The following is a 13,410-nucleotide window of genomic DNA, read 5'->3' on the forward strand; positions in this document are numbered from 1 at the left end:
TTGAGACTCATTATAAATGGCCTTAATTTCTAGGAAGCTTACCCCTGTTGATAAAGATCCCAATCAGATTCTTATGTTTACCTGCTAGCTGCTTTGCATGACCTGCTGCCTCAGAGTTGCCTTGCTTGTTGCGTGCTGCAGCAGACTTATCTCTTTCAGCTTTGCTAGACCCATTCTCCAAGGAGGAAAGCTTTTCTGCAGCTGCTTTCTTTGCTTCTAGCTTCCTCTGTCGGCACGTCTTAACAGGCTCTGCTAACATCCTTACTTTCCGACGAAAGGAGGTAAGGACCTGGATGCTGCCATTCCTCTTCTTCTCCTCCTGGCCCTCAGTGCTTCCGAACTCATCCACATCAGAGACTTTGTATAATGGGAGCACATGGAGCTGCTCGTCTTCTGGTGTTTGGCCAATTTCACGATTGTCTTCTCTAGTTAGTGTGCAAACCTATCAGAAAGGTGCGTTAGAGTAACTCTCTCAAACCAGTCCGAGACGAAGAGATCTGAAATACTAGCCTGTGCATTTTACCTTGCTCTGCCACTGTCAGCGCTTGCATCTGGCAAGCTATTTGTGAACTGTAATTTTATGTGCAATTTATGCATATCATTTATGCAATTTCATTTCTTCCATTTCTCTGTTGGATAGTGTTAATAGAAACAGAAGGTATTTATTTCTTGTAGTTGTGCTGAAATAAACAGTATAGTTAGGGATTACCCTAATGTGAAATAAACTGTGTGATCCATTGTACCATGCCCAGAGAGCTAAAACAGTGGAACCTGGCCTTTTACTCACCTGAAGACTTTTTCCCTATAATACATTAGCTAGCTACCTACCTATTAGAAATAGTGTGTGACATGTCGTAGTTCATACTGCGTACAACATACTGCTGTTGTATTTCACATCCCCTTACAATGGCAACTTCCAGGACTTTGCAAAGGAGTAAGTCACTGTAATGTTAATAATAAGATTTAAGGAAGTTACTGTTGTGTCACGCAGCATGCTCATTGTGTTAGCTCCAGCTAAGACAGGTATTAGGAGGATCTCAGTGGAAAAAAAAGATGCTGATACAGACATATTGTGTAGCAAAGTCATTGCACCAGCCAGTTTTAGGAAGAAAGCTAAGCTAGAAATATATATTGTAGTGTTGACTTGTCAACTAAGACTCTGGAAACAAGAAAAATTTAGTTGGTATTAAAAAAGTAGATATTCTCTTTGGTCATAATAAGAGCTGATGATGATTACTCAGAATTGAAGATTGTTCTTTTTCAGTTTACCTGTATTGTCAGAGAGAGAGTAGGCAGGGAACAGCAATAACCCAATACACATTGAAAACCAGCTTGCTTTTCTGGTATAGTCTACAGAACCTTTGCCTTGCTGTACATGCTAGAGATCAGAACTGAAGAGAGTAAAGGGCGCATGTACAATACAAAGGATGGCAAGGCTTGCACACTTTCTGCTCATCCCAAGCAGGAATGAAATCCGCAACTTCCAAAACTTTCCTGGAAAGAAGTTATTTGTTTCCATTTTATTTTATTAGACGATATAATCCAAAGTTCTTAGAAAAACAGTGCTTCAAGAGGAGAAATATAAGCCATTTTGTGCTGGGAATGCTGAAACAGGCGTTTCAGCCCTGCTGGGACCTTCTTTCCATTGTCTCTGTGGTTTCTCTTTTACCAGTTCTATATTAAGCCTTTCTTTAATACACCACAAGTCTCATTCATTTGAATGAAAATTGTGTAGGGGGTAATAAGTTAGTTCAGTTACCACTTAATGTTTCTTTTTTTAGAAGTCTGCGTTACACAAGTACAGATTTAAACAGGCAGGAGATAATTAATTAAATACATGAAATCAGTGCTGGAGTAAGGAGGCTCCATGCATCACGGACTTACCAGTGTACTCCCGTTCTGCATATTGTGCAAGTCTCTGTGAGCATGAGCACAGAAATCCAGGCAGGCAGTGACCCCTGAGAATGGGCGACCTTCTTTTAAACCCAGGCGACACTCGGGTGCTCTGTGTTCATACTCGATCTGGAAAGAGATGACAGGTATCACTGCAACCAAGCTGGATGCTCCAGTACACGGAATTACCCTGAATGCTCTGCTGTGACAACGTGCAAGTCTCCTAACATCTTGGAGGTGGCAGGCAGATCTTGAAGGCAAATAAAATCAAGCAATTTGATGGCAATTTTGTATCTGTACTTCATTCCTTGCTGTTTTGTTCCCTGTTGCCTTCCGTCTCTGGCGTGATTATGAAACTGGCCAATAATACTTCTCCTTGTGTATTACTTTTGATTCTCTGCCAGTGGTTGGTGTTTTTACATGAGAAATGCAGCGCATGGCTTCAGTGTCTGGCACTGTAAGAGTGATATGTTTGTGTAGACTGGAAATATACCAAGCTATTAAGGGAAAATGGCTTTAGAAAACTGACTTCAGAATGACTTCATGAAAAATAATAATTTGCTTTTTGATTTGTAATATTTTGGCATGCTAAATGTATTTCATTAGTTTTAATACAACTCTAACCCCTGACCAAAATGAGAGATAATTCCGTCAAGATAGTACTTTCCACCCATGCACTCATTATTAAGGAGCTTTACAAAGAGTTGATAATGCAACAATAAACCTCACACAAAAATAAAGGATTTTATAATGGAAGACTGAGCCTTCGACAAATGATGGTTTCATATTTTATTTAGAAAATTTAAAATGAAACCACATTTGTAAAATGCTTTGCTTAAATTCCTGAACCTTTGAGGTGAATGCAAAAAAAATCTACGCTTAATAGAACTTAATGGATCTCACTTTAAGTTAAGGTGAAATTACAAGTTTTGACAAGTCTTCATCTAAGATCATGAAAAAGATGTCTAGTTTGCTCATCGACCTTTATTTTTAAAATCTGGAATATTTACTTCCCTGGAATCCGAAAATAAGAGCAGAACACAACTTGAAACATGTAAACTTCTTTGGAATTACATGAGAGTGGTCTGACATGTCAGCCAGACTGTAATTGTCCGATTACAGTACACTGGTGCAACTGTTCTCTAAGATGTTCTGCTGGATCCAGTTAGAAAAACAGACCCTTTCCAACTCTAGATTTTAATCCAGCAGCAGTCCAGATTTGGATGATAATAAATCTGGGAATTTGGAATTTCTTTTCAGGATTCAAAAGGGAATTGGTTTTAGGGCTTTTTGGTTTTGGAACCCTTTACAATACTATACAAACTAGGCCACAATCATTTCTCTTTAAAGCCACTGACAGTAGCTTGATCACAGTCTCCCCACAAACACAAGGTCTGCATGAAACTCCTGAAATATGCCAAGCTATACACATGCCTTATTACACAAGGTAACTTGTAAAAGCATGTATTTTCAACAAGTGTCAGGCAGGACCATGGCTCATCTAGAGAAAAATTCTTTTGTGAATTTTTGTGGGAAAAGCAGCCCAAGCAAAGAGCCATTTTATTGTTCACCACCCCCTCATTTTTTTTTTCTTCCTCTTCCTTTCTTCTCTTGCAGAATGTCTCTCAGATATTTGGACAGATAACCGCAGCTAGTGGGCATGCGGCCAGTTTCCTCCATAATGGGTCTCCAAACATTACCTGATCAGTTAAGTGAAATTGGGTGAGTTCATACTGAATCTGCTTACCTTGTCTAGTTGCTACTAAATATGCAGTAAAGGAGGGAGTTTTACGGCAAATAAAAATGGACAGTTTTTTGTTAGTTTACTATTTCTGTACAGTTGAAAATCTGTCTTGCGCGGGTTGCTTGCTAAAGCATAAAGCTGTCATTAGGAAAGAAAGGAGATGTCATAGTTTGCAGTGATGCTGATAGTTTGGAAAACTGCTGTTTCGGTGAAAATTAAATTCATCTGCCACTTGAGAGAGCAAAACTGAAACTGTGGCTTCAGGACTCTAGTGCAATATGATACACTGCCTTCTGACACTGTTGCCAATCTCACACCACCTTCATGGATGTTTTGCTATTTTGGAATCCAGAAATCTGTGTCGTAGAGCTGAAGAGTTCTGCTCAAGTGTGAAAGTTATTGTGTTGATGTAGGTGAAAAGGTTAGTTCTATTTAGTAGACCAAATTCTGCTAGTTGTACTTTTGAAAGCATTTTAAGTGGCATTCTTCATTTCCATTCATCTTTGCCCTCATGTTAAAGGAATGGTAGGACAAAATGTACATAATGGTTTGGTGCAAGGTTGAAGCATTGGGAAATGTGGTAAAGATCAGGTTACTTGTATGACTGCTCTGATACTTCTTTTCCCCAGCATACCTGGTTGTTATATGCATCAGGTGCAAGCTTCTTGTAGGTAGGTGCCATCAGGGTTGACAGATTCTGCAAATTGGATTCTAGTTTTTCTTCCTGTTAGGAGATGAAATAGAGTTCACTGGCATTTCCATGCTGTACGTATGGGATCTAAGAAGTTAGAGTCTTTACACAGTTATGTTTACACTGATAGTTGTGTAAAGGCCCAGACCACTGTCATTCTTGTCTAGACAATAACTGCTGTGAATCTCCTTTTAATTTTATTGTTTCACAGCCTTTAAAGTAATGAAGTAGTAAAGTAGTGGAGTGCGATCCTTGCAAGAGAACTTCACATACTATAATCTTAATTTGGTTTATATTAAGAAGAATAAAATCCCTTAACATGGAGGTGTTTTGGATCCAAGTGTGATGACCCTCATTATTTTCCCTTTTGGAGTTTTGGGAAAATAAGACTCTTCAGAAAGCCTGAGAATGTCAGAATGGTCTATCAAGTAAATCTAGCTAATTTAAGGGTTTTGCACATTTCAATGACTGCACTTCAACACAGTGAAATATCTATTCATGCAGCAATTTAAAATTAATAAAATACTTCAGACTTCAAAAAGTTCCCAGTTCTTAAGCAATGAAAAATTGTGGACATGTCTAGTAGTTGGTGATATGGAGGTAGAAATGATCACACTTCTTTTTTGCTATAAGGAGAGGTACAGACTCTTAAAATGAAAGGCTCTTTAAAAATGAAGTACTTTAATAACATACTGCAAAATTGTTCCCCATCCTCTCAGGATGAGAATACCAAATTCAAAACCTCACTTATATGAGGCCTTTATTTTTAAATTCAAGTGCATAAAGAACACTGGCATACTGGAGTAGTATACTTGTTTTTAGGAGTTTGTGTACTTTAGGCATGTGTGAAAAACCTATGGGTTTTAGAGACATGCATTCAGTGCATCAAAAGTTTGTATCTCCTACTATGGGACTATATCCTAGTTTGGAACATCAAAATGACATTATGAAATTGTCAAAAATATCTTGCTGTGACCTTGTGGCTGCTGCCAGAACTTGAGAGCTTTTGTATGGCCCATAGGTTGCCATTTGAAAGCGTTACTTCTGGTTTTTATTGGCGAGGATCCTATTTGTGTTGTCTATAGACTGTGTCTATGCTATGGGACCCAGCCCCTAGATGCATGCCTTGGCTGCCCCTGACTTTGTGTGGGAACAAGACTGGAGGGTAAAACCATCTTCCCTGCCCAGCTCTGGCTTTCATGGGAAGTACAACCAGGAATTCAAGTTGGAAGAGTGCCCTGGTGGGCTCTGGCCAGGTATCCAGCTTAGAAAATTTAGGGGGTTTAGGATTGCAGGCTATGATAAAGAAGGCTTTGTGCCACAGCATGATTGAAGGAGAGCTATTCTGCAGTTCTTGGGGCTGTAGAAGAGCAGTAGGGAGGAAAAACTGTAAGTTAATTATGATGATATTCTAAATAGTGTGCTATTCTCAGCACAGGCCATAAGATGCAGAAGTGCCTGGCTCTCTGATCATGTGAAAGAAATGCTTGGAGTTGTGTAAGTCACCAGAATACAGTAAAAGCTATGTACCTATGTGTCAGTACACAAGCAAGGGACTAAATTTGCCCATGCCTGCCAGAAAACAGACTGGGCCATTGGAGCCTCCTAGACACATGACTAGCTGGAGGTGTGCATGAGTCACTGCAATCATAACTTTAAATGTACCTCATGCCCAAGCTAAGGTCAATGTTTTGTTTTTTTTTTTTTTAATTACTCTGAATCGATTTAAACAGTTGCCAGTTTGCTGTAACACAGAATCCAGTCTGGAAACATTCAGTGGGGCAGGACTGTATGTAGCATGAGTCTTCTTAGCCTCTTCTTTCTATTGTCATCTCTGAGTTTCATCATATTTGTCTCCAGGCAGTCTGCTCTGGTTCCCAGTTGCAATGTTACGTGCCTTCAGTTGGTAAATCTTCTACTCTGCCATTGGGGAATGCCCGACTGCAGGCCTAATAACAGCCACAATTATTCAGGCCATGCCCTCTTCCCTAATTGTGAAAGCCTGCAAACATGGTTTCAAGTCTCAGGGCTTTTACCAGCTGTCAGAATTTGGACAGTCAATTCAGCTGGCTCAGTGACTGGAATCAATCAGTTTTGACTGGCAGTTATTTCATTACCCTACATGTATGCCATTCAGGCAAGGCTCTGGCCCCAGGTCTCTTGTACTATATCGCTATTTGCAGAGTGACAGAAAACATTTCCTTGTGAATGAGGCCCATTTTAGAAATGGACACCAACCTCTTTTGGGTCATCCCCCATCAGCTTAAACTTTCTTGGAATCTTGCTTCTGGCGAACTTACAACCATTGTAGTACATGCTCCAGGAGCAACCAAAGGAAAATGAAGCACCACAAGTTTCAGGGTCCAGCCCTTGACATGCGCAAGTCCGTCTGAAAAATAAGAGAATACGGCTGTTAGTAGCAGGCAGGTCACCCTGAGGTGCTCCTGCAGCGGGCACTGGCATTCTGCTAGCGCTCCGTGGGATCACTGGTCTTGGATCATCTTCCATTAATAAATAATGAAGAAGGGAGGCAAACACATTATAACAGAAGAATTTATTGGCATGAATAATTTCATGGTTACAAAGCAAAGACTATGGAGTTTCTACACTTCTGTGAGAAACCTTGCTTTGCTCGAAAGAGGGTATGTTTCTGAGGTGCCTTGCTAGGTAGTGACACTCATGGTACCTGAAAGGGGCATATGCTGATGGCACTGCAAGAACGTAGGAGCCTTCTGACAAGGACTAGGCAGTAATTCCTGAACTACAACTCTACCCATGAAGCCAAAGTAACATGAGGCCCTGCTGAGATCTCTTCTTTTAAATATACTGTGATGCTTCACAGCTTTGGGAAGATATTTTTTCCCTGATTTATCAGACTGTTTACTTTGCTCTTCTCAGAAGGTTTGTGGGTTTTCAAACTGCCTGAAATAGTTAGGAAGGTTATGCATATTCCAGGGTAAAAGCATGAGCAGAGGTGCTAGGTCTGAGGCTGAAGGTGGGGTTGCAAGTTTGGTGAGCATACCCTTCGTTCCACTTACTCTTCGTTCAGAGCACACCGCCGGTTCGTGAGCGTGCCGTACTTCCTCAGGGTGTCGGTGAGTTCTGAGTAGAGCTTGTCGGCCAGGCTTGTTGGGATTCCCTCCCAAACCAGGATGAGAATCACGATCACGGCCGCCTCACACGTGTGGCCTGCTCGCTCACGTACCAAGCAGAGTAGCTTTTCCTCCTGACTGCTTCTGCGGACTACCTGCATGCACAGCAACACACACCCCCAGAGCCCCAACACAAACAATGCATTTCTTAACGTAAAGAGCAAGAGAATAGGACCTCAGCATTAGGGCGCGTGTAGGGAGGTTACTTCTACTTCTGTCTTCCTCCAACTTGGATTATTTTTCTCATTTAGTGATGCAGGCCAGGGCTACCCTTTCTGTTCAGTGAAGCAGAATCTAAGAGGCTAAGCTTGACTGAGGGCACGGAAAGCCATGGTGGTGGAAACCAGCTTTGTAGAGGTGTCCCCCCACCTCTGATTCAGCAGAATTATCCTCCTGAACCTGTGCTATGGTACAAGTGGCCCAGTTTGATTAGTGGGCAAAAGGAAGTGAGCCGTGAGATGCCTCCTTGCACAGAGCTTAGGGTAGGAGCCATATGGGGAAAGACAGGCAGCTAAGGAAGATTCTAAATAACTGGACATGGGAACTCTCTCCCTTTCCTTCCCAAACTTAAGCAGCTAAACTTGTAATCAGGCAGTCAGTTTTGTGACCTGCCCTTACATACAAACATTACAGTAATGGGAGGAAAGCAGCAAATGTTGTTCAAATTTTTAAGAGTGTCCTCATTTCTCACTGCTTGTGCTACTGTGGGTATTTCTGAATAAAAGGTGCATTCTGGCATGCATAAAGACTATAATAATGTATCAGTTTTTCCTCATCCTGTGTTTCCCCAGCCTACCCAAACCACTTGGTAATTTGTGCCAAAGTACGAAGGTGTTTGCCAAGAGGGTGTCCTAACGCTTCTCTTGAACTGGGAGTGCAGTTTAAAAACATCTCAGTGGTGCACTTACTGGGCTTATTTGTAAGTTAAAATTGAACAGCAATGAAAATGCCTAGTGTGAATCTTACGTGTAAGCAAAACTGCCTTCATTCTCAGGTTTTCATACCTTTAAGCCAAATTTTATTCTTGCTGTTCTCCATGCAGCAAGTAAATGGAGTATGACAGACAGAGGTGGGAGCAGGCTACAGGCATCCTGTGGTACTGCTGCTGTTGAGTTATTTTAAGTTTCATAGTGTCAGCTAACAGGACGTGTCACTGCCGTCTGCTTACATGAACCATCCTACTGAAGTAGCTTAGTCTTAACATTTGTATACATCACTTACCCATTTCGCAATTGGACATCCTTGAGAACTTTTGCCTTCCTTCCCAGTGTAGACAACCCTCTCAATCCTTATAGCTTTACCCTTCTGTCCAAATCTTAAACAAACAAAAATATGTACAATAAGCAGATTCATTTGGTTCTGCGTGAACACTGAAAAGATGGAGCACATTTGCCAGTCTTAACTTAAAAAATAAACACTATGAATTACAGGGAGGAATGTGCAATAAGGTTTATCTTGCTGATTTTATTACAGTGGTGAATTGATAGGTTGAGAGAGGCAAATGTCTTTAGTATCTCATGGATGAATAAAAATTATCTATATAACATTAATATTCCCAAACCCTTTAATTGTTTCCGGACAGAATTTGTTATAGATGACATTTTGAAAAGTGGACTTGAAGTATCTCTATTTTGGGGAGGAATTTTACGTTTTTCTTTAATTTCTGGGTTAAACTTGAAGTTATTACTCTGAAATTTACATTAATTAAGTTGTCATGGAACAGCTGGCATGCAGTAGTCACTATTAATTTTCTGTGCTTGTTTCTGGCTCAGATACAGTGTGAATCAGTTAAGTCATGATTAATTTGCATCCCATCTATTTCCTTTACTTTATCATCTGCTCATAAATTGTTACCTATTTACTTCTGCCTGACTTCTATACTGAATCAGGATCACAAGGTGTCCTCAAATGATGCTGTTTGTGTATGTCTTTTTCTGACTGAGGCAGGCAAGCTCGGCTGTTACTGAAGCATTTAATCAAGGTGATTATGCCATTGAGGCAGAATCTAGCCCCACATGCAAGTAGTGCTGTTACCCAGAGCAAATGGGATCCACCTTCCACATCCTCTGATGGACCAGGCAGAAATATGTGGCAAATGCTAAGTGAAGCAAATCTTGAATCAATAAAAAGCACCAGACCTATTAGGCCATCTCCAGGCATGTTCTCTGGCCAGGCCTCTCCCTGGGCTGTTGCAGCTGGGGGGTGCTCACTTGCGGAGCCCCAGAACACAGCAGATCTCAGGTGAGGCTGTGCATTAGAAACCTCAATGTCTGCAACATTACAGGTGCAGCTACCACGTTGACTCAGCTGCATTTCAGGGACTGGGCAAATGGCTCTTCCATCAATGTTTCTTGAATTCTGCCTCTCTCACTGGCATTACCTTTTTAAAAAATTTTTGTTTGTTTGTTTTAATAAAAAAATGTGTGGGGACTAAATCACTATCTCCTTGTTTTCTGCCTGTTACCTACAGAGCAGTCAAGATCACTCCTTCCTGTTACGCAGCCATTTAATGATGCCTTGAGAACTTTTGACCTTTCGTCCCTCATTTTGGCACTAAAATCTTGGTGACATATTTAAGAGCAAATATTTGTAATTAAAACTTCTGTCCTATAAAGGAAATGAAAAATGCTGATTTTCAGACGTGATCTCATTGTGAAATTTCAGTGTCACAGAAAATCATACAAATAAAATCAAGTTGTGTACTACACATGTTCTGCAGGCAACTGTTAGGTCACTTCTTCCTACTTAGGCTTGGATGTTAGTATACATTTGTTTCTTTAATTAAACACATTAAAAAAAAAACATTTTTACATCTTAACGTTTTCTATGAATTTGCTAATCTGGATTGCAGGACAATTATGCGGATGCCGCTATAGAAATATGTTGTACATTACACACTGGAAATGAAATGGACTTTGTCTCAAATCTTTTCAACTGTCACAAAGGAATTTGTGCCTGATGTTTGTTATGCTTGCTTTCAGGCCAAAGCTGATTGGCTTTAAAACTGTAGCAAAACTCACTGAGCATGAAGTAGATATTGGGAGAAGAAAGAGGTAAAATGTGTGTATTCACCATGGATTCTGCAATAAATTTGTTTCGGTATAGCTAAAATATTAACTGCAAGTCTAAATCCAAATCCTGGTTTGTTTGACAGTGCTGATACCTTGAAAGTCAATCCATGTTCATGGGAAGCCAGCTTAAAAGTGCTTCAGTTGTGATTAGTGTCACAAACTGCACACATGTGCTTGAGAGTATCTTTATAGTTAAGTGCTTTTTTACTGAGGGATACAAAATTGACTAATGGGGAGGAGTTCTGGAGTTCTTCAGTCAGGGAATCGCACAGTTCATACCATATGAACAGTTGAAAACTAGCCATTGTTCAAGTGTCTGCTGCTATACTCTGCTGAACCTGGCTGAGTAGATGCATGTTATCTATAATCTCTCAGGATTTCCTTCTGCCAACATGAAACAAAATCAAATGCAAAAAAAAAAAGAAAAAAAAAAAAAAGAAGAAAGGTGACGTCAATATTAAGGATGAAAAATTACATTCCAAAGTAAAGAAATGAAAAAAGTTTAATTTCCATTAATTGACATCATGACATGAATGACTTCCTCTTTTATTTATTATTTGTAAATACCAAAGAATTAACCAGTCAATGAGAGCTCTCAAGATAATAAATTGTAAGAAGCTTCTCAGAAGGGTCAGTGTTCACTCCCCCTTCACAGGAAGAAGCTGATTCATGTAGCTTACATGCATTTGAGCTGCTCACAAAGCTGAAAACAAGTATTGGGGCAAGCCCTGCACAAGAGTCACAGGGAAGGAGGTGCTAAGAAAGAGTAAAGACCTTACGACTTAATGATAATCCAAAGGGTTTAATATGCCCTAAGTGGCCCACGGATGTGCAGTGATGAACACAAGCTAGCAGACCTTGCTAAGAAACAGCGCTCCTTAGCTCAGATACAGCACTGCAATAATGCCCATTTGCTTCTGGTTCTGCAACTAGCTGCAGCTTCTTTGTAGTTCGGGGGTCCAGATTTTTAAGGTATTAACAAATCAAATTCCCATCCATCTCGGACTTACTAGGGAGCTTTCTGTTTGCTTGTTTGTTCAGGGGGGAACTAAATTCCCAGATACCTCTCAAAATCTGGCCATTAATGTCTATGCACGCCAAAAGCTAAAAGTAATGCAGAACTCACAGTGTAGAAGTCACTTTTGTGACAGTTTTTAATTTAAATACTTTAGAAAGGCTGGTGGGGTTTGTGCTTACACGTTTTTAAATAGCACAGATCATGTATCCATTCTGAGCTGTTCAAAATGCCTGGTTTGGTTGGCTTTGATGTAACAAATACATCATGGTATGCAACATGACAACAGAGATTGTCCACAGTCAAGATAAGGCTGATTTTGTGCAATACTCTGAGGAAGGGGGATATTTTTTCACAAAGCTACTTATCAATTCTTGGCCTGAAATCCTATCCAACAACTTTATGGTACTCCTTTGAACGTGACCGAGTTGGATTTAGTCCCTTTAGGGTTGCACTATATCCTTAGTAATTTGGGGCTGGGGGGAAGCTAATTTTGGAGTCTGGTATTCTGCTCCTCATCTTCCTTCTACCTTGGCATTCTCCTACCCAGAGGGAACACCGGGTCCATGCCTGCTTTTGCAGCCATTGCCAACCATCTTGCTTGGCAGGCTGGTGACTACTTGTTCTTGCTTGGGTTTCCTGGCATCTGTCTGAAAGTGTTCAGCCTGTGCCAGCCAGCAGACTATTAGCCCTGTCAAATATTGTGACTCTCTGGTGAATAGCACAGTGCGTAATGTTGGCAACACTGGAGTAGCTAAGCCTACAAGTAATTACTTGATTTGCAATTGTTTATTTCTTTATGTGCAAAAGCTGGAAAAATTCTGACATCCACAAAAGGATAAATGTTAATCTGCCCTGTGCCTTTGCACTAATTACCTTTCTTCCATGATTTCTCTAATAGCTGCCACATTAGGACCGGCTCCTAGATGGGTATAGAAAGGACCTTCATCTTTTTCAATAATTTGCTCTGTTTAAAACAAAATAAAGGTTATTACTTTGAAGCTTAATTCTATAATGTAAAAAGTCACATTGCAAAGCTTAGATCTAGCTCATTAGAATACTGCTGTATGGGTCTGGGGTCAGAGTTTTCAAACACACGTCTAAAGTATGCCCACACAATTTGTACAAAACATGCAAAGCATGTGGCTAATCCTGCAAATAGCCGTGATACAGACTGTGTGCGTTTTGCTAGCACAAACAGTTGTTTCACATCTCAGGCTCTACACTGAAATTCAAAAGGCATTTTCCTGTTATCACCAAACAATTGTTTCTCCTTCTCCCACTTCCTCCTTTCCCAGTATCTAGAAAGGAGGATAAATGGGATAACAATGGTAAATATTGACACTGAGCTGTACAGTACTTGTTTTTCAGCAGACATGTTACAGTGTAGGAACCTACAGCTTGAGAAAGCGGCCAGTAAAGTTACATAGAGAATTTCTGCCACCCACAGAAAGACTCTGTGAAATGAAAAAAAGCAAGTTTGCTGAAAGAAATCCTGCACAAGGCTTAGTCAAAATGCTTGTATGACAAGAATGTGGCTTCAGTTTTCTGTGTAGGTAGGACCATGTCAGCATCACAATATATGCTACATGTTCGGTTTGATACCAGGAGGCAGGCTTCAAGAGTGAGAAAGAAATGGCCAGGCTCTGCTTGGGTTCAGGAAGAGATGGTGGAGCTGTGCTGACTTGTCTGGGGGCTGACTTTATGCTTTCTGCCATGCTAACTCCAAAGGCTGGATGAGGTGAAGCTGCCTCTGGAAGCATGATGAAGGCATGCCATAAACCTGAACATGTCAATGGGAGAATGGCTTAATTTAATCCTCCTAAGGACAAGTATTGGCAGGA

At 40.6% G+C, this 13,410-nt stretch overlaps 1 protein-coding gene across 1 annotated transcript in view; it reads right to left on the reverse strand.

Moving 5' to 3' along the window:
- TET2 (tet methylcytosine dioxygenase 2) overlaps positions 1 to 13,410 on the reverse strand; it is a 75,005-nt gene that overhangs the window by 5,934 nt on the left and 55,661 nt on the right. The window contains exons 3-9 of the mRNA XM_086746267.1: positions 12,443 to 12,533; positions 8,702 to 8,795; positions 7,367 to 7,575; positions 6,567 to 6,717; positions 4,272 to 4,361; positions 1,885 to 2,022; positions 82 to 442 (exon numbers count right to left, since the gene is read on the reverse strand). Of these exons, the coding sequence (XP_086602393.1) occupies positions 82 to 442; positions 1,885 to 2,022; positions 4,272 to 4,361; positions 6,567 to 6,717; positions 7,367 to 7,575; positions 8,702 to 8,795; positions 12,443 to 12,533 (1,134 nt within the window). The remainder of the gene's footprint in view (positions 1 to 81; positions 443 to 1,884; positions 2,023 to 4,271; positions 4,362 to 6,566; positions 6,718 to 7,366; positions 7,576 to 8,701; positions 8,796 to 12,442; positions 12,534 to 13,410) is intronic.

The sequence above is a fragment of the Chlamydotis macqueenii genome, chromosome 4, assembly GCF_036417535.1.
Source record: "Chlamydotis macqueenii isolate bChlMac1 chromosome 4, bChlMac1.mat, whole genome shotgun sequence".
Taxonomy (NCBI): Eukaryota; Metazoa; Chordata; class Aves; order Otidiformes; family Otididae; genus Chlamydotis; species Chlamydotis macqueenii.